The 20,860-nt window shown below is 38.0% G+C and overlaps 1 protein-coding gene across 2 annotated transcripts in view; it reads right to left on the reverse strand.

The window, feature by feature from the left end:
• IFT88 (intraflagellar transport 88) overlaps window positions 1-20,860 on the reverse strand; it is a 64,660-nt gene that overhangs the window by 38,117 nt on the left and 5,683 nt on the right. Inside the window, exons 3-12 of one of the 2 annotated variants that reach the window (XM_024752830.1) lie at window positions 17,535-17,591; window positions 16,352-16,405; window positions 15,664-15,727; window positions 14,998-15,067; window positions 11,973-12,063; window positions 10,462-10,566; window positions 8,212-8,314; window positions 7,033-7,147; window positions 4,938-5,169; window positions 3,895-3,965 (exon numbers count right to left, since the gene is read on the reverse strand). In XM_024752830.1, the coding sequence (XP_024608598.1) occupies window positions 3,895-3,965; window positions 4,938-5,169; window positions 7,033-7,147; window positions 8,212-8,314; window positions 10,462-10,566; window positions 11,973-12,063; window positions 14,998-15,067; window positions 15,664-15,727; window positions 16,352-16,405; window positions 17,535-17,591 (962 nt within the window). The remainder of the gene's footprint in view (window positions 1-3,894; window positions 3,966-4,937; window positions 5,170-7,032; window positions 7,148-8,211; window positions 8,315-10,461; window positions 10,567-11,972; window positions 12,064-14,997; window positions 15,068-15,663; window positions 15,728-16,351; window positions 16,406-17,534; window positions 17,592-20,860) is intronic. The other variant, XM_024752894.1, reaches the window with a different exon arrangement.

The raw sequence follows: 20,860 nt of genomic DNA on the forward strand, positions 1-20,860 counted from the left end.
TTCTAGGTCTATGATCCATTTTGAAGTAATTTTTCTGTATGGTGTGAGAGAGAAGTCCAACTTCATTCTTTTGCATAAGCATATTCAATTGTTCTAGCACCATTTGCTGAAAAGACTATCCTTTCCCCATGGAATTGTCCTGACAGTTTTATTGACTATAAACGGAAGAGTTTATTTCTGGACTCTCAATTCCATCCCATTGCCTTTTATGTATGTCTTTATGCTTCTAACATAAAGTATTATCACACTGTCTTAATTAGTGTCACCTTGTAGCTTGAGTCCTCGAACTCTTCTATTCTTTTTCAACACTTTTTTGGCTGTTCTGGACTCCTTACATTTCCATATGAAGTTTAGGATCACCTTGTCACTTTCTGCAAAAACACTACTGGGATTCTGACAGGGATTACACTGAATCTGTAATCTGGGGGGCACGGCCATCTTAGCAATACTAAGTGCCTATCCATAAACATGTGATCTCTTTCCACTTATTTAGCATTTCTTCCAATGATGTTTTACAGTTCTCAGAGTACAAGTTTTGCATTTCATTTGTTAAATTTATTCCTAATAAATTATTTTTTATGCTGTTAAATGTAATTGTTGATTTCATTTTCAGATAGCTCACTAGCACTGTGTACCACACTTCTATAGTATTCTGTTGATTCTTGCATGTTTATCTTTTACTCTGGAAACTTGCTGAACTCGTTTATCAGTGGTAAATTTTTTTAGTGCATTCCTTAGGATCTTCTATATACAAGATCATGTGATCTTCAAACAGAGATAAGTTTTACTTCTCTCCAATCTGGATAAGTCAGTCTTTTACTTTTCTTTCTGTCTTTCACCATTAAGTATTATAATGTGAAACTGCAGGTTTTTCATAGATGTCCTTTATCAGATGGAGCAATCTCCTTTCTACTCCTAGCTTTTGTTGAAGTTTTTTTTGTTTGTTTGTTAAACAAAACCCAATATGGATTTTGGATTTTGTTCCCCCCAGTTTTCCCTTTTTTTTTTTTTTGGTTTACTGAGATGATCACGTGGCTTTTGTCCTTTGTTCTACTGATATCCTGTATCATATTAATTGAATTTTAGATGGTAAACCATTCTTGTAGCCTTGGGATAAATCCAAATTAGTCATGGTACATAATTCTTTTCCTATTGTGTTAGTATTGTTGGTTTGCTAATATTTTCTTGAGAACTTTTAATCTATAGTCATAAGATATTTTTCTGTAGTTTTCTGTCTCTTCTGTTTTATTTTGGTATCAGAGTAATACTAGTTCATAAAATGAACTATTTTCTGGAAGAGACTGTATAGAAATGATGTTTATTCTTCTTTAAACATTTTCTAGAATTCTCTACTAAAACCATATAGGCCTGGAGATTTGCCTTATAAATTCAATTTCCTTAACATTAAAGGGCTATTCAAACGATCTATTTCATATTAACTGAGTTGTGGTAGTTTGTGTTTTTTAAGAAAGTGGTCCATTTTGTCTAAGTTTCAAATTTATGTGTACAGGGTTGTCTGTAGTATTTCCTTAATATCTTTCTGATGTCTGTAGTGATAGCTACTATTTTGTTGCTAATACTAGTATTTTGGGTCTCCTCTCTTTTACCTTCATCAGTCTTATTAGAAGTTTGTTAACTTTACTGATCTATTCAAAGAATCAGCTGTTTCACTGATGTTCTGTATTGTTTCTCCAGTGCCAATGATTTCTGTTCTTTTATTATTTCTTTCCTTCTGCTTCTTTTGGGTTGATTTTGCTCTTCTTTTTCTAGGTTCTTTATTTTTTAATTGAGGTATAGTTGATGTACATTATATATATATAATATATGTAATACCTGAAAAATATTTATATATATATATAAAATCCCTGTAACTTATATATATAAGTTTCAGGTGTACAACATAGTGATTCACAATTTTTAAAGGTTATATTCCATTTATACTTACAAAATATTGGCTATATTCCCTGTGCTGTACAATACATCCTTACAGCTTAATTATTTTATACTTTTTCTAGGTTCTTAAGCTGGGAGCTTAGGTTATTGATTTAAGACTTTCCCAATGTCATTCTAATTGCTTTTCCCTTATGGGTTGTTTTCTCTGCCTCCTTACAAGACTTTATGATTTTAGGGACTTCTCTTTTGGCCCAGGGTTTTAGACTCCACACTCCCAAGGCAGGGGGCCTGGGTTCAATCCCTGGTCAGGGAACTAGATCCCACATGCCGCAACTGAGAGTTTGCATGCCACAACTAAGGAGCTGGCGAGCCTCAAAGAAGATAGAAGATTCTGCATGCCACAACTAAGTCCTGGCACAGCCAAATAAATAAAATAAATATTTTAAGAAAAAAAGACTTTGTGTTTTTAATTTTCAGAAGTTTAATCATGATATATCATGACATGGATTTTCTTGGGTTTACCCTCCTTGGGATTTCTTCAGCTCCTTGTACTATAGTTTATTTTCCTTGCCAAACTTAGGGAGTTAACAGCTATTATTTCTTTAGCCTAATCCCCTTCATCTCTCCTTCCCAGATTTGATGACACAAATGTTGGTTCTTCTGTAATAGTCCCAGAGATCCCTGAGGCTCTGGTTGTTTTGGTTTTGGGTCTATTTTCTCTATTTGTTCAGATTGGATAATTTCCATTTTCTCTTCCAGTCACCAAATCTCTCCTGGCTCCCCTTCATTCTCCTGTTGAGTCCCTCCACTGAGCTTTTCATTTCAGCTGTTACATTCTTCAGTTCTAAAATTTCCATTTGGCTTTTCTTTATATCGTTTCTTTGCTGAGACTCTATTTCTTTTCTGAGGCTATTCTGTCATTTGTTTTAAGTGTGTTCATAATTGCTTGTTGAAGCATTTTTATCATGATTGCTTTAAAATTTGTCAGATAATTCGAACATCTCTGTCATCTCAGTGTTGGCATCTATGGACTATCTTTTTTCACTGTTTGAGATATTCCTGGTTCTTGGTATGACAAGTGATTTTTGATCAAAACTTGGACATTCCCTGGTGGTCCAGTGGTTAGGATTCCAGGCTTTCACTGCCGTAGCCCAGGCTGAATATTGTTCAGCCTTAAAAAGGAAGGAAATCCTGTCACCGGCTACACCGTGGATGAAAAGTGAGTCACAGACAGACAGTACCGTGATTCCACTTCCATGAGGTCCCTAGAGCAGGTCACATTCATAGACAGAAAGCAGAGTGGTGGCTGCCAGGGGCTGGGGGAGGGGGATGGGAATTGTTTAGTGGGTACAGAGCTGCAGTTTGGAAGATAAAAAGAGTTCTGGAGACTGGCTACGAATCAATGTGAATGCACCTACCACTACCTTTGAAATGAAGAATTACATATCTTGGTTAAGATAAATTTTATGTTATGTGTATTTTATCACAATTAAAAAAAAAAACAAACTAAGAGCCCTCTGTGATGTGATATAACTTCTAAGATACCTGTTGCATATTCAATAAATATTAGAAGGTGCAAGCCATACCTGACAGAGACTAGGTACCATATTGGAGAAAGGAAGAAATGAAATAAATAATTTTGTCTTTGGGAGTTGAAATTTAATTGGGGGGCATGATAAAAATACAGAGAGATATAAATTTTTGAACAAAGGTAATATGAACAAAGTTCTAATATTGCAACAGAGGCAGAGGGAAAGCAAATTACAGAGAAATAGTAGGAGTACCTGAGTAATAATAATTGGGATTAGCATGAGGACTGAGATTATATTGAAGGAGAAAAAAGAATCTGGTAGAGTACAGAAATGGTGAAACGACAGCACTATTCAAGAAATATACTGAATACAACAAGTTTTGAAAGAAATAATCAGAATGCATATTCAACTCTTACAGAAGTTAAGACTACATTATTAAGTTTTAATCATGAAGTGCCCAAAATATTACCTTTCACGTTCCATTTGCCTTAGATGATCATTTTTTATAGCTTCAATCACTAAATTAGTATGTGGGTCATCCTGGGGGAAAAAAATGAGTGATTCAGAAGTAAGAATCAAGAACTAGATTTCTAATCAACCTCACCACTAGGCTAGCTGTATAAAATGGAGAATATAGTAATCTTTCTAAACTATTTTCCCTTATGTAAAGTAAACTTTTTCTTCTTACTTCTGATTACCTATCACATTCTCCACCAAACTAACATAGACTCTAGCAGCTGATACAAGGTCAGGCTGGAAAGAATAGGGCCAAGTACACAGAAGCTGTGGTTGTTAGTACAAATGTGTGATATTATAAATTCTTAACTCAAATATAAATGCTCTAATGATCATCAATTACTTAGTATGATCCATATTGCTACTTCCTATTGAAAACACAGATGATTTCTTTCACAACATATATGACTTTTTCTCAATATGAAAGTTATATATAATAGTTAACATCTACCCAGCACTTACTATGTTCCAGGTACTATTTTAAGTATTTCACATGCATTACCTCATTTAATCCTTACAACCCTACACGGTAGGTTGTTATAATTAGTGCTATTTTAAATACAGAGGAACAAGGAGAGTTAAGTACTGAGTAGTGGGGCCAGCCACTATGCTGCGACACCCTTACACCCTATCAGGAAGACCTATTAGGTTCCACTTATGAAACTGACATTACTATACATTGTGATGTATCAACACAGGCAAGTGCACAGGGTACGACTCCATATAAAATAACATTAAAGAAGGACAATTTTTCCTAAGATTCTCCTTTTTGTTTTTTTGACTAAAATTGTGCGGTCTGTTTTAACCATAATCTCTAGCCCTATTTCAATAGCCCTGGTGTCGACCTAATTTAAGTAACAAATGAAAATGATAAAACACATTAATACAGGGCTGGGAGAAACCTGAAATGTCATCCACTCCAACTTTCTCATTTCTGGAGACAGAGAAGCACAGGTAATTAGGAGCTGGCTACATAACAGTCTTCCTCATACTCACATTTGGTGAAATGTATTTACCATCTTCATCAGTTTCTAATGGGACAGCAATCAGCTTTTGGAATGCCTTCTTCATTTTTTCTCGATCTCCAACAGCAAAGTAACTAAGAATCAGGTTGAAGCCTGCCTTCAGGCTTGGTGCCATCCTCATTATGTGCTCAAATGAATTAATGGCATCTGAATACTGCCCAGTTTTAATAAATGTAACTCCAATGTTCTGCATAATTTTAATCCTAGAGAAAAATAAACATGGATTTGCTTTAAAGGTCTGAACTCCCTAGTATGGCAATCAAGACATTCCACAAATAATCTCCTTCTTTTCTTTCCCACTTTACTTCTTTTTTGTTTTGTTTTGTTAAAGCTATATTGAGGTTTACTTTACACATCGTAAAATTCACTTATTTTAAGTGTATGATTCAATAAGTATTGCTATATTAACACAGTTGTGGAACCAAAACCACATTCCTACTTTGTCATTTCCATCACCCCAAAAAGAGAACCTGTGCCCACCTGCAGTCATTCCTCGATCCCACCTCTAGCCCCAGGCAAACACTAATTTACATTCTGGCTCTCTGGATTTGCCTTTCTAGACATTGTACATAAATGGAGTTACAACATGTGATATTTTGTGTCTGGCTTCACTCAATTAGCGTAACCTTTTTGAGGTTCCTCCATACTACAGCATGTAAGAGTACGTCATTCCTTTTTTATTGCCGAATAGTATTCTATTGTATGGCTATACCACATTTTATTTATCCATTGACTACTTGATGGACATTTGGATGGCTTCTACTTTTTGGCTATTATGAATAATACTGCTATAAACATTCATGTACAATACTTTGTGATAACACATGTTTTCATTTCTCTTGGGTATATATCTAGGAATGGAATTGGTCATATGGTAAATTTGTGTTTAACTTATAAAAAAAGCAACCTAATTATTTTCCAAAGTGTCTGGGCCATTTTATATCCCCAGCGTATGAGGATTCCAATTTCTCTACATCTTCCTCAACACTAATTATTGTCTATATTTGATTATAGCCATTCTAATGAATGTGATCCCACCTTATTTCTAACCACTCCTCAATATAACCCCATTTGAACTGAATCCTTTTACTCCTAATTCTCTGATCAGATCACAGTATTTCCCGGACTTTTCTCACAGTACTCCCTTTGTCGGGAATGTTACCCCTTCGCTTGTCTTCACTTTAGTAACCAATCCAAGTATACCTCCTTTCGTTAAGCCTTTCTTGACCTTTCTTGTTCTCAATAATTATTCCTTCAACTTAATTACTATACTACCTCTTGATTACAGACTGTTAAGCACTTAACATATACTATATAATATTATTATCTTTTTCTAAAATGCTCAAATTCTTGGCCTCACCTGGGTTAAAAGTACCTCAAGGGCATTGTGTTCTGTAAGTTAGATATTTGCTGATGATAATGAGATATCATGCATAATTTGAAAACAAATTATTGTGAAAAGTGGCATTTACAAAGAAATTAACTTTCACAGAGGCTTTGTACTGTGCCTAGGAGAAATTATGACCAGTAAGTATCCTGGTACCTTCCTATGTTCCCATAGTTATAACCAGACCATAAGGTAGTCTACTGTTTCTGCTCCTGAAATACTGTAAGAACAGGAAACATCCCAGTATCCCCCTCTTCCCCCGTCTTCTAAGATTCCACAGTAACCCTTCCTCTCACTCCTCCCTTCTCAAGCTGTAGTAAGAATGTAAGGAGGTCTTGGTTTCCAGTCTTGCATTCTGGAGTCTGGTATGTTCTAAAGAACCGCTGTTTGATTTGGTGTTGGCAGTAAGCTGTATTATGGCGCTAATTGCCCGCATTATTCCCTATATAGGCCCATTAGCTTAGTTTTATTCCAACTGATCACATATTATGCCTTCAACCTTTAACTTCCATCACACAAACGCATGCAAGTAGTCACAAGGGGACAGACCAAAGTACTACAGCTACAACAAGAATCTAACACCTCTCATGTACAGATACCATAAAGCACTCAGCCCACTGGCAACGCGTCAAGAGTGACCTTGTTTCTGAAGAACGACACTTAAATTTTACACACTTACCTCATTTCTTTATGGACACTTGGAATTTGATCTAAGGCCATTCGGTAGAATTTAATGGCTTTGGAATAATTTCTTTGCTTTAAATAAATATTTCCCATATTCACTTTCAACCGTCCTAATTGAAAAAAATTTAATGAATATATAATATCCTACTTTGTTCACTTTTTCTGATATTTTAGATAACCTTACTTTATATTTTTTGAAGGTCTTCTCAACTTATGAAGCTTCAGACATTAACTAAAATTCTCACTTTAAAACAGTTATACTATTTTCATGTATGTGCACACTGAACTTCTGCAAGGAATTGGAACTTAAGACAGATGAATTCCTGGAAACATGGCTAGAAAACAAGAGCGACATTATAAAACTGGAGTTCTGTTCTTCTAAGAAAACATGGGACTTAAAAAGTATTAGATAATTCAAAATTAGACCTTCTTTTGGGCGTTATTCCAGCATCTCCCAGAGCTCCAAGATGTACAGTTTATCCTTTTTTCCCCACATTTTCTACAGTAAGCATCTATGAATTGGTGAGAAAAAGTGTTTCTACAAAACTTGAGACTCAGCTCAAATGCAACGTCCACTCAGAAAGCTTGTCTAGACTTTCCAACTCGTACTCAAGTAACCCCACGCCTCTTCTCACCAGGACCTGGGGGTCTGAGGTAACGGTCAGCTCTCCATAGTCCTGACCCTTCTCCACTCTGCAGGGCCCACCCCACGGTGCAGGATGAAGAAGCCTGGAGCTCAGGAACAAAAAGAGTACACTTACCCGGTTTAAACTATATGATGTGATAGTTTAATAAAATATTAAAGAAAATGATATTCTGATACACTTTAATAGAGACCAAAAAATTACACAATATAAATGCTAAATATAAACAAAGGTCTCTTGTGGATAATTATACAAGGGAAAGCATGTTCTGTAGGTTGCCCTGGCTCATTCTACCTGTGATACAGAATACTGTTTTCATTTACTGTTAGGCAATGTATCTTATACCAACTGTATTTCTTCATTTGTATTTGTGTGAATTTTCATATCTTTAAGCAGGGCACCTCTATCATAAATATGAATTTGCTCAGAGCACAGATCATTTCATTATAAGAAAGCATAAAGTGAGGAAATTGTAAATTAACGGTACAAAAGAACTATACTTATTGGAAAAACTGACTATACACACTTACCTGCATTGCTAAACATCTTATTTTTCACTATAACTTGATAGGTGTTTAGTGCTTCAGGATACATTTCATTAGCTGAATACTGACTGGCCAAGTTGAAAAGAACCTAAGGAAAAAATATTGCAAAGAGACACATAATGATCATTTTAGGCCCCTTTTGCCTATAATCTTTCTAGAGATTAAAATACTATAACAAAGTTAGATGCTTCTATCAAGATTCCCAACCCATTAAGCAATGAAGTACACAGAGAACACCTTGCATTCCAATATGAACCAGAACATTAAGACAGGTGGGCGCTTCCCTGGTGGTACAGTGGTTAAGAATCCTCCTGCCAATGCAGGGGACACGGGTTTGAGCCCTGGTCCGGGAAGATCCCACATGCCACGGAGCAACTAAGCCCGTGCGCCACAACTACTGAGCCTGCGCTCTAGAGCCCACGAGCCACAACTACTGAGCCCGTGTGCCGCAACTACTGAAGCCCGTGTGCCTAGAGCCCGTGCTCCGCAACAAGAGAAGCCACCACAATGAGAAGCCTGCGTACCGCAACAAAGAGTAGCCCCTGCTCACTGAAACTAGAGAAAGCCCACGTGCAGCAACAAAGACCCAATGCAGCCAAAAATAAATTTATTAAAAAAAGACAGGTGGAGCTTTCCTCTAAATTTCACCTAATTTTCCATGTATTCTTTCTAATTAATGGATTTGCTATCTTTTAATCTCAGGAAGACCCACAAAGAATAAATGTGTATTATTACTATAGCTGGTAATAAAAGGAATAAGGCAGAGAGTGGACCAAACTCTTTGTAAATATAAATTAAACATCATGTGGAATACCTTAAACCTTAATCTGTACAGTATTGCTGCTCTACGTGCAAATTTATAATTTAAATCATTAAGTTACAGTAAATTATGTTCCTAAAGGAAAAAAAAAAAATCATCACAAATTATTCCCAAATCTAAAGACTCCATGGAATTTAAAAATATTAGCTATAAAAAAAATATTAGCTATAAATAGTAAACATATAAAAATTCTTCTTGAGCTTCCCTAGTGGCGCAGTGGTTGAGAGTCCGCCTGCCGATGCAGGGGACACGGGTTCGTGCCCTGGTCCGGGAAGATCCCACATGCCACGGAGAGTCTGGGCCCGTGAGCCATGGCCGCAGAGCCTGCGCGTCTGGAGCCTGTGCTCCGCAATGGGAGAGGCCACAACAGTGAGAGGCCCACGTACCGCAAAAAAAAAAAAAAATTCTTCTTATTCTAAGTTCTAATGTCCTTTTTTCCACTTGTTTAGCATATGAAGACTTTTCCTACTGTAAACATACCCTTTTAAACAGCAGTATAAATATCAAAGAAGTGTCTTTTCAGAATTGAATGAATTTTGCTAGAAATTAGCTGGTTTTTTCCCCCTACTCTCCTCACAGAACATTATCTTATTCACCTAGTTTGACGTTCTCTAAAATCACAGACCAAAAAGTCCACATTAGAATCTCGTTATCGGGACCTCCCTGGTGGCGCAATGGTTAAGAATCTGCCTGACAGTGCATGGGTTCGAGCTCTGGTCCGGGAGGATCCCACATGCCACACAGCAACTAAGCCCGTGAGCCACAACTACTGAGCTTGAGCTCTAGAGCCCGCGAGCCACAACTACTGAAGTCTACACGCCACAACTACTGAAGCCCGTGTGCCTAGAGCCCGTGCTCCGCAACCAAGAGTAGCCCCCATTCGCGGCAACTAGAGAAAGCCCGTGCGCAGCAACGAAGACCCAACGCAGCCAAAAATAAATAAATAAATTAGAACCCCATTATCTCTCTATGTTTGGTGACGGATGTTAACTGGACTTATTGTGGTGATCATTTCATAATATATACAAGTATCAAGTCATCGTGTTGTATACCTGAAACTAACAGAACACTGTATCCCAATTATACCTCAAAACAAAACAAAATGAATCTCGTTAAAGTATCCATACTGAATAGAACCCAAATATTAGCAATCTTCACGAGTCCTTGGCTGGTAGGTTTACAAGTATTTACTACATTATTAAAAATGACTAATTAACTAACTAAAGAAGATCACTGTACATACCAAAGATAAGAGTGGTCCCATGAACTAAAGAGTATTATTAATCTAATTCTGGGCACCTTAAGTCCAATAAGGCTTAAAGAACAAGAGAAAACAAGAAACAAAAATGAAAAGAGTTCTGGAATCTATAAATTCTCGCCAAGGTAATGGTGCTCAACAGGTACTTCATACTTACTGAGTAAGTTAAATCCAAATTGATGTTTTCTGGACTTGTAACTTGTTCTCGTTGTCTCACCAGGACTCTCTCTTTTCTTCCTGCATCTTTTGCCTTTTCTAAGGCCTGAAATCAAATGTATACTGTGTAAACTCCTTTGAGCACTCACACGGAATTTGGTGCATTCGGGAAGTGTCTGCGGGAAGCAGGGGTGGCTGCCATTACCCCTGGGTTCCCTGATGCCCCGTGTGCTCCTACCATAAACCCCCCTTCTATTGTTTAAACGGGAGCTCTTCCTCCCGCATGGAAAGGCCGAGTGTCTTCTCTGGGAAAGAGGAGGAAGCATCGGGGTTAAGACCTGGAGCACGCCTGCCCCACGTCGAGGTTCTCCATCACCTCACCTCCCACCCCCTTTCGGTCTGACCATGTCTATCTACTTCCTTGTTCCTCCCAACTCCTGAATCTTTGGTGTTTTAATTCAATCTCATGAGGTAGGAATTTAGGTGGATTTGTTTGGTTTCTCGGATGCTCAAAATACAGACAAGTATTGGATCATGGATCATGGATAACTGCTACCCAATACGACAACAGATCCTTAGTTTCGCTCAGATCTTACTCAGGATGCCAAGAACCTTTTATCGATTTCCACTGAGAGACTGACCACAGTCCCATTAATTAAACATGGAATTTTTTTTTTAGAACTAGATAAAAAAGCACAGGTTCTGTGAGCAATAAAAGTAGCTTATACTGGGGCTTCCCTGGTGGTGCAGTGGTTGAGAGTCCACCTGCCGATGCAGGGAACGCGGGTTCCTGCCCCGGTCCGGGAGGATCCCATGTGCCGCAGAGCGGCTGGGCCGGTGAGCCATGGCCGCTGGGCCTGCGCGTCCGGGGCCTGTGCTCCGCACTGGGAGGGGCCACAACAGTGAGAGGCCCATGTACCACAAAAAAAAAAAAAAAGTAGCTTATACTGAATCTTTCTAATGGTATTCATTGATCTGATAACTAAGTCACAGAAATTATATTTATGTGGTATGATGACCAAAGTAATGTGAACAAAGCAAACTAAGAGAAAAGATTCAATTTAAAAAAAAGCAGCAGAGTTGGATTGCCAAGAAGCAAACCACGATTTTGCAGTTTACTTAGGACAAAATACTTTAGAGCAGTCAGCCTTGAAGGAGAAAACAGCCCTTAGCGCTGTGTGTGGGCCATGGGCTCCACCTGCAGCAGGCTGTGCGTCCCATTCAGCAGTCCACCAGGCTGCAAAATTTAGCCAACCGATGCACTGGAATTTTTTCCCCTCCTTAAATGACCGATGTGAAAAATTACAAAATCAGCCAATTGTTTTGACTTCAGAGTTTATGAAGCAGAGTTACAACTGCAGGTTCTCAAAATAATTATTTCAGTGAAAACTCTAAGGCCAGTCCACAACAAAATGAAAGTATTTATCTATACATGTGCTTACATAGGTACATACACAAAGATACATATGCACACACTTCATAATCTTGAATCTTACCAGTTTATGAACTCACCAATTTTAAGTCTCCACAACTGTTAGCAATACAGCTTTCTTCTACCAACTCATTTACTTTCTTCTCTAATTGTCTTATCTTTTCTTCTGGACTGTTCAAGAAAAAAGTAAGTATATTCTGAATCATTCAACCACTAATAATACATACAAAATTTAACCTACTTTTAACATTGTCCATCATGTGCTTATAAACTTTAAGTGTAAGTCACAGATAAGACAAATATATAAGTGGCCTTAAAGAATAAATGTGCCACTGTTTTTAATAACTACATTATATAATTATTCATAATAGTAAAAATAGCTAACATTTATTTAGCATAAGTGTAATTTAATTTTGAGCTAAATGCTTTACCCTAATTATGTCACTTAATCTTCACAAGAATATTTGATACAAGTACTATCATTATCTCATTTCACTGACAGGGAAACTGAAGTTTAGAAAGTTAAGTATTGGCGGTCCAGTGGTTAGGATTCCGTGCTTCCACTTCAAGGGGCACGGATTCGATCCCTGGTCAGGGAACTGAGATCCCACAAGACACACAGGGCGGCCAAAAAAAAAAAAACGAAAGAAAAGAAAGAAAGTTAAGTACTAAGCATGAGATCATACAGCTAATAAGTAACAGAGCCAGGATTTAAACACATGATAAGGTAACTCTAGGGCCATGCTGTTGCATTACCATCCCCAAAGGAAAGCAGATTCTATGGCAAATGAAAAACTTTATCTATGGTTAGAAAGACTGAAGACCCCATAAAAGAGAGAAAAATTATTTACTACCAAATAGATACCACAGAGACTTTTTTTTTTTTTGGCCGTGCTGTGTGGCTTGTGGCATCTCAGTTCCCCGTCCAGGGATCGAACCCGGGGCCATGGCAGTGAAAGCACCGAGTCCTAACCACTGGGCCACCAGGGAAGCCCCACTCACCACAGAGACTTCTAACGAGGTGCGGAAGTTTAAAACCCTGACTTCATTAGTAGCAAACGAAGTGTCCCCAGATCAGCCATGTTTCAAACACAACATCAGTGTTGTTTTACTACCACTTTCTTTCAATAAAACACAACACTCTGAATGTACATTACTGCCTAAATAAACTTTTACTACAAATATATCACAGTAAACATCAATTCTCTTAATTCTCTACAAATGGACTTTTAAAAAGAACATAGGAATAAATTTCACAGTATAGGTTTGTCTATAAAATCATATTCTTCAGTAAAACCTGGGATTAAGACAACATATTTTATTAGTTTATAGGGATTGCAAAATTCTAATAATAGATGGTGGCTTTCTAAAGGTTAAGTTCAGAATTCTATTTTCAAGCTGTCTGAAACACTCTAATAAATGTCTTTAAATGTTGCTTACAGGTTGTTATAATTAAGCCTAAAATATCAATATAAAAATGTAACGCTAAAACTCTGTAAGAGAATTTTATGAAGACAGTGGAAGTCACTACCCCATCCCTACCAGCCACCAGGAGAATGAACTCTGTGCAGACACTGCTGGGCGCCTCCACAGGAGCCTGCTGCCGCCCTGCGTCCCTGAACACGAAAGCTAGGCTACAGGAGAGTCTCACCCTCCTGCCGAATGTCTGATTCCATCAGGCACGTGTGATGAACTTCTGGCCAATGAGAAATGAAGACGCGTCTGCCTGGGGCAGATGTCTCCCGGAAAGATCCCTGCTCTTCAAAGAGGACCTAAGACTGAGCACCTTCTGACTCTAGGTTTTATCAACTACAGGAATGTTCTGAATTCCCGTGGCCCTCCTGGAATCACGAGGATGGGCAGGCTCTTGAGAAGAGCCAAGAGAATCAGAAAGAAGCTGAAGCAGCGTGAGATTATTGAGAAGTTAAATTAACCATCCTCCAGACCTCCTGTTATGGGAGATAATAAAACATTCTTGTTGTGTGTGTTTTTTCTGACATTTTCAGCTGTTAGCAGCTGACAGGATCCTAAATGACATATTTAAGTATGATAACATGTATTTATTAGCAAACTTGCTGTCATTAACTAGGATACAAAGTAAACTGACTTTCTATAGAAGTTCCTTATTAGTCAAAAAGAGAAATTATGTAATTTATACAATAGCCCAAATACCAGGTTTAAGAATTACAATTTAAAAACATGAGCCCTGGGGCTTCCCTGGTGGCGCAGTGGTTGAGAGTCCGCCTGCCGATGCAGGGGACACGGGTTCGTGCCCCGGTCCGGGAAGATCCCACATGCCGCCGAGTGGCTGGGCCCGTGAGCCATGGCCGCTGAGCCTGCGCGTCCGGAGCCTGTGCTCCGCAACCGGAGAGGCCACAACAGTGCGAGGCCCGCGGACCGCAAAAAAAAAAAAAAAAAAAAAAAACCAACAACAACAACAAAAAAAACCATGAGCCCTGGAAGTAGACCGCCTGGGTTCAAGTCTCAGTCCTGCCGTGTACTAGCCTGACCCAGCGAGCTCTCCGTGCTTCCCTCCCCCTGAACTGATGACACAAGAGCTCAGGGAAGCTTGTGCACAGCGCAGGGCACGCAGTGATCGCACAGAGAGCACTAGGTAAATGCTGGCTGCTATCACTATTTGTAAAATCTAATGTTGCTTAGATATCAGTAAATGTACACAGCTGAATTTACATCATAGCTTTTTAGCTACTCTCTAGTCAATGGCACAAAACTAAGTTAATTCTATAAAAAATTATATTTCTCAATATCAATATGACAAACTAACATACATTTTCTTAATTTTTTTCTTTGAAATATCCTTTTAAAATAAGAATATCTTATTACATGTACAGCAACATTTGGCCTTCAAGAGAATCAAAAATCAGACATATCTTCGAGTCAATAATATTACAGTAAAACTGCATGGAATACACAGGGCTGCTTTTCTGAGACTTGATTCTTTTGCTAGTTCCGAGAACCAGGGATGATGCTTTGGTTACTATTCTGCTGACATGAACTTTTCAAATACGTAAGGATTATGTATTTGAGAAGTAAAAGTTAAGAACATGCAACCAACCACAGCAGAGCAGCACAGGACTTGCATACCTGTCTTCGTTCCTGGCCTCCAGGGGCGGTGCAGGGCCCCGCGACTGACCGAGGGGGTCGAACGCAGAGCCTGAGACACAGTCAAGAGTTCACGTTTAGTGCTCAATCCAGCACAACTGAACGGATATGAAACCACGCACATGCTATTTAATTTACCTATTTATTAAATGGAATGGACATTTTTTATGCTTACATAAATATTTTGCATATTAAGAAACTGGTAAGATTTTTAACATACATAAAAACATGTAAATAAAACTGTGTGTTACCATGTAAAAACAAAAATAAATATCTCTCAGTATTTATTTCTCCCCCATAGTAATCTATCCCTATTATGAACTCTAAATGGCCAATCATGTGAGTAATGACCTGGTATTAGCCTTTTAATTTTCCATTACTGGTATAAAAATCATTAATTTTTGTCATAACAATTTTATTTAAAAATTATTATTTAACTTATCATATATTTAAATACTATTTTCAGGTGGTAGTTACATGTAACTACCACCTCAACTGGGATGCAGAACATTTTCATCACCCCTTTCCTTTCTTAATGGTACCTAAAATAATCAATGGCATGTTAGATATGATAATATATTTACACATACAAAAACATTTTAAAAATTTAAAGATCTGAAAAAAATTAATAGGTGAAATAGAACAAACCTCTCAAAGCTGCTTTGGTAAAACCAGCTGCTCTCACTGCTGTCATGGGTCTAGTAACTCCATCCTTAGGAGAACAAGCGTCATTTAAAGAGCATTCTTAAATAAGACCTGCCTCTTACTTGCAGAACTGCACGACACACGTTGTAATACAGCCTAGCGTGTAACACTGGATTCGTCCCCTGCCGGCTTGCTCCGTGCTCCCACCTCCTCATGTGCCGGCCTGTCTGCACTTCACCTTTCCTCTGTCAAATTCTGATTCCTTGTCTAACTGGACTTACTCCCAGTTTGAAAAGAAAAGCACTCCTAAGGATTTTTAGATAGTACCTTACGCAGCTTAGTAGCTGGCTACTCCCCTACTTTTGGTTGGTCTCCTATATGCCTAAGAGAGAAACCACAGAAACTGCTGTAAATGACAGCAAAGGAAAAGCAGGTCCCAGAGTACATCCTACAAGCAAACTATCAGGCCTATGTCCATTCCCAGTGGGATTTCATTTGAGACCGGAGTAAATAAACCTGTAAATAAAGTAAATAAAGAGACTTTGCCACCAAAGATTTCAAACGGTCCAAACTTTAGCCCACAGTTTAAAGAACCAGGGTCACTATATAAGTAACAACTTAAAAAAACTTTGGTAATAATATTCTAAGTCACAGGAAAGGCCCAAAATGAACACCCACACAATGGAGATACCTGAATAGCCCCTGTCACTGGTCTTCCCATTGACGATGCCAGGGATGTCTTGGACTAGTAAACAAAAAACTAAGTTAAAACGATTCCAAAAAATGCCTACATTTAATTTTATAAACCAAAGTATAAAAGTTTTCTTTGTAACTTTTTTTCCTTCATCCTATTGGCAAGTAAACCTAAACATAATTTTTTTCCATTTATCTCCCGAGGATATAGGATCAAACAATAAAACTCTAAAACAGGCACTGGCAAACTATAACCCTCAGCCTTTGTACTGGGACACAGCCACAGTCCATTTGCCTGTTCATCGTCTATGGCTGCCTCTCTGAAAATGCTGAGCTGGGTTCCGAAGAGCCTAAACCACAGGGCCCTTCACAGAAAAGCTTGCTGTCTCCTATTCTGAAACATCACCAAAAACCAAATTTATGAGTGATACCTGCTTTGGTTGATTAATAAACGTATGCGTCACATGACACACTGTTATATAACGTATAAGGCCACTTTCTTCATTCACAGGAAGGGACACTTGGAAGGCAAGTGCCCGGGACCTCTAGGTTCTAAAACCATTTTTATGACCCCTAAGAAATATTATCATAAAGACTAGGAAACACTATTTCACCTCATTCCTCCATTTTTCTCCCATTCCTTTATTATTTCACATAAGCTAAAATATCCAAATTGTAGGTACTTTGGGCAAGATTTAAAAGATTTTCTTTTATGGATTTTAATATAGCATCTTTCCTCCAACGATCTCAAATAAAAGCAAGACCCAATTATATGCCTCTGAAGTTTTTCTTAAATTTTATTTTTTCATGTATTAATTAGTAAGTTTTTAAAAATTATAAACATTATGTTTAAATAACATCTAACCTCACATAAGATATACGAATGGAATACACATGACACTTGGTTATATTATATAGAAAATGAAAAGAAGTCAATCAACAAACACGAGGTTTACAGGTAGGAAAAGACAATAAAATATTTTCTGTTATATTTAAAACCAAAATGACTAGAATATTCAAAGCTATTAATCAACAATATATAATGTTCATCACTAACCAAAATGGAAAATATATCCAGGTCATGGGCTGAAAGGTAGCCAAACTTATTTAGAACTAACTGCCTAAACTGAACTTATGTATGAGAAAATGCATCTTCATATCTTCAGCTTAAGAAAACCTACCCCACATCCAGTAGCTACAGGTCTAGCAACTGCTGTGCTTGGTATTTTAGCAGTTATCTTGGGGAGGAAAAAAAACATAGTTAATAGAATTCAGATTAAGTTATATAATAGAAAACTGGAAAAGAAATAGAAAATATAGGCTCATCAATAGAGAAATATTTATATAATATTTAGAATAATTTCTTTTAAATTATTCTAAATATTAAAGAGCTCAAGTATTTTAAGTATCAGGAAGGAGACCTATTCTGGAACTCATTTTAAAGGAGAAAAGGGACTTTAGAATGACTTGAGGGGCCAAGAAGACAGATGAGTCTTCACGGTCACGCCTACCATTCATTTTGCGTGATTATCACTGCCAGACCGCTGGGTCTAACAACAGACAGAGGATCTCAGGGAATCTGGGGTTGAATCTCAGCTCTCCCTCTACTTGCTTGTTTATTTTATCTCTTTGAACCTAAATGTTCTCATCTCTGAAATAAAGATACAAAGTATGTTGATCACAAAGTTGTAACTGGAATCAAACAGGACCACAGAGGTGAAAAAGTGCGCTAAACAAGTTAGCTGTTGGGCATCTTTGTTTAAGTATTTGATTAAAACATCATTTTTAGAGGAGTTCTACTTCTGGCTTGACGGACCACTGTTTTAAACATCTCTCCCTCTAAGAACTACTAAGGCGGCTGGGGACAAAAATATTTTTGCAAAAAATCAGTTTGGATACATTAGAGAACCATCAAGGCCATGAGGAATTACAAGGCCTCAAGCTGAGGAACAGAAGGGAAGACTGAGGGCTGAGCTGCGTCTGGGCTGCTCTTCTCCCAGGGGTGTCTGTTAATGCAGAAGGCCAGGCCGCAAGGGTGAACAGAGCTTTTCACAGAAGACAGGACTGAAGACATAAACCCTGGAGCTGGGCCTGCTGAGGTGGCAGCCCTGGGAATCCTCCAGTATGCAGACTTGACTAACCTCCAAAGGCTACACTCAGACTGGAAGGGAAACCAGAAGGACACCAGCCCTTGTAAGACCTGAGCCCAATTTAGAATCATCTCAAACTCAATTGGCTTGAGGTGATTCAGGGTTCCTTGCATCTCTGAGGCCATAAGCAAAAGTAAATTCTCTACAGTAAAAGGTATCTGTCCTGATAAGGCAGCCACTACCCACATGTGACTGCTGAGCATTTGAAGTGTGGCTCAGGCAATAGGATCTGGATTTTAAAACTTTACTTACTTTTAAATGATTTAAATAGTCACACGTGGCTAGTGGTTATCACACTAGACAGCAGAGACATACAGCCGTAAATTATCTCTAAAAATTTTCAATTACAATGCCTGGCATTCAATCTAAAACAACCAGACACATAGGAGCAAGACTACCTAACCAAAACCAAGAGAAATAAATGGAAAGACAGGCAGAAGGGGAAACATGCGATGGAAACATCAGACACAGGCTTTCACACAACTATGGTCGATATGTTCAGCGAATTAAAAGACAAGATGACAATTTCAGTAGAGAACTAAAAACTATAAAAAATGGATAAATGGAAATTCTAGAACTGAAAACTGAAAATAACATAAAATTCTGGCATTGTCCAGAAAGTAGTAAAATACTAAATTATACTAGACTTTGATAAGTTAAAGATGAGTATTGTAATCTTTACAAAAACACTAAAAAATGGCTAAAGAATGTAAGCTCCCAAGATAACAGAGGGAGAAATGGAATAATAAAAAATAAACAAAAGAAGATAAGAGGGCTTCCCTGGTGGCGCAGTGGTTGAGAGTCCGCCTGCCGATGCAGGGAACGTGGGTTCGTGCCCTGGTCCGGGAAGATCCCACATGCTGCGGAGCGGCTGGGCCCGTGAGCCATGGCTGCTGAGCCTGCGAGTCCGGAGCCTGTGCTCCGCGACGGGAGAGGCCACGGCGGTGAGAGGCCCGCGGACCGCAAAAAAAAAAAAAAAAAAAAAAAAAAAAGAAGATAAGAAAGGAGAGAAAATGAAACATAAAAAAGGCAGGAAAAAACAAACAGCAAATACTAAGGCAACAAATTTAAACCAAATCAGTAATTTCATTAAATGTAAATAGACTAAAAGAAGAAGATTATCTGACAATATTAAAACAAAAACAAAAAACCCAGAGCTCTATTCATGCTGCTAATAAATACGTCTTAAATATATAGATATGAGAATGCTGGAAGTAAAAAGATGGGAAAGACATACAATGTAAACACTAGACAAAAGAGAGCCTGAGTAGCTCTAGCAATATACTAGTATTTGACAAAACAGACAAACAGCATTACTAGAGACAGGACATTTTATAACAATAAAAGGGTCAAGTTAACACAAAAATATAACAATTCTAAATGTCTTTACTCCAAATACATAAATCAAAAACCTAAGAAAAAGAAAGAAAACCACAATCACAGTGTAAGATTTGACCGTTTTTCTCATTGATAGAACTGTAGTTCCTCTCCACAAAAAAAAAAATCAGTAAAAATATAGAAAATTTGAACAAAACCATTAACAAACTTGACCTAATAGACATAACAGGTCTTGGAAAAACATGAAAAGGAAGGATGTGGGTCTCAGCAATATTTTTCTGTGAGAACAAATTGAAGGAAAGAGACCATTTTTCTTTTTAACTACTCACTAATGACTAGATCTGTTCTTCTGGGTTTTATTTTTGGCACTGGACTGATCTCTTAAGTGGGCTGGATCCTACGTTACCTCTTTCTTTCTTCACCTTGCACCCTCACCCACAGTGCCTTTCCTCACAGATCTCGAGGGCAATCTGAACTGTGCGCATCCTTAAATATTCAACGGTAAATCTATCTTCTAAGCAGCCTCTTCTGATTGTCCCAACTAGTGATAAAGAACTTATCTTTGTGGTCCCATAGCAATTTATACTCTTTTTACAACACACAATACATTATGCCTTGTAATTTCTATTTCTGTCCATTTTATTCTCCTCCTTAAGTTCCTCTAGAGCTAGCTGGAATTTTATCCCTCTTAAGTGAGCCCAGTCCCTTTCATATAACAGTTGCACAAATTTTTCCCATTTAATACAGTATGTAAGGTGTGATGAAAATATCATTCAAGGCGGCTGGAGACCTGAGCTCTGTCCTGGTTACAGGTAAGCGTGAGACCTCGCCTCCCCAGGCTTGTTTTCCTCATCATAACGTGAGGATCTCTGAAGTCATTTCTAAATATGATGAAGGACCAGCCTGGAGACATTACCACCTGTCTGATACCCAGAATCCCTAAACTGAAGACAATGTTTGCTTATTTACTAAGTCATGTGATAAAGATCTGTGGAGGACCCACAGCAGGCAAAGAGAGA

This window comes from Neophocaena asiaeorientalis, unplaced genomic scaffold (genome assembly GCF_003031525.2).
Source record: "Neophocaena asiaeorientalis asiaeorientalis breed wild unplaced genomic scaffold, Neophocaena_asiaeorientalis_V1.1 scaffold443, whole genome shotgun sequence".
Lineage (NCBI taxonomy): Eukaryota > Metazoa > Chordata > Mammalia > Artiodactyla > Phocoenidae > Neophocaena > Neophocaena asiaeorientalis.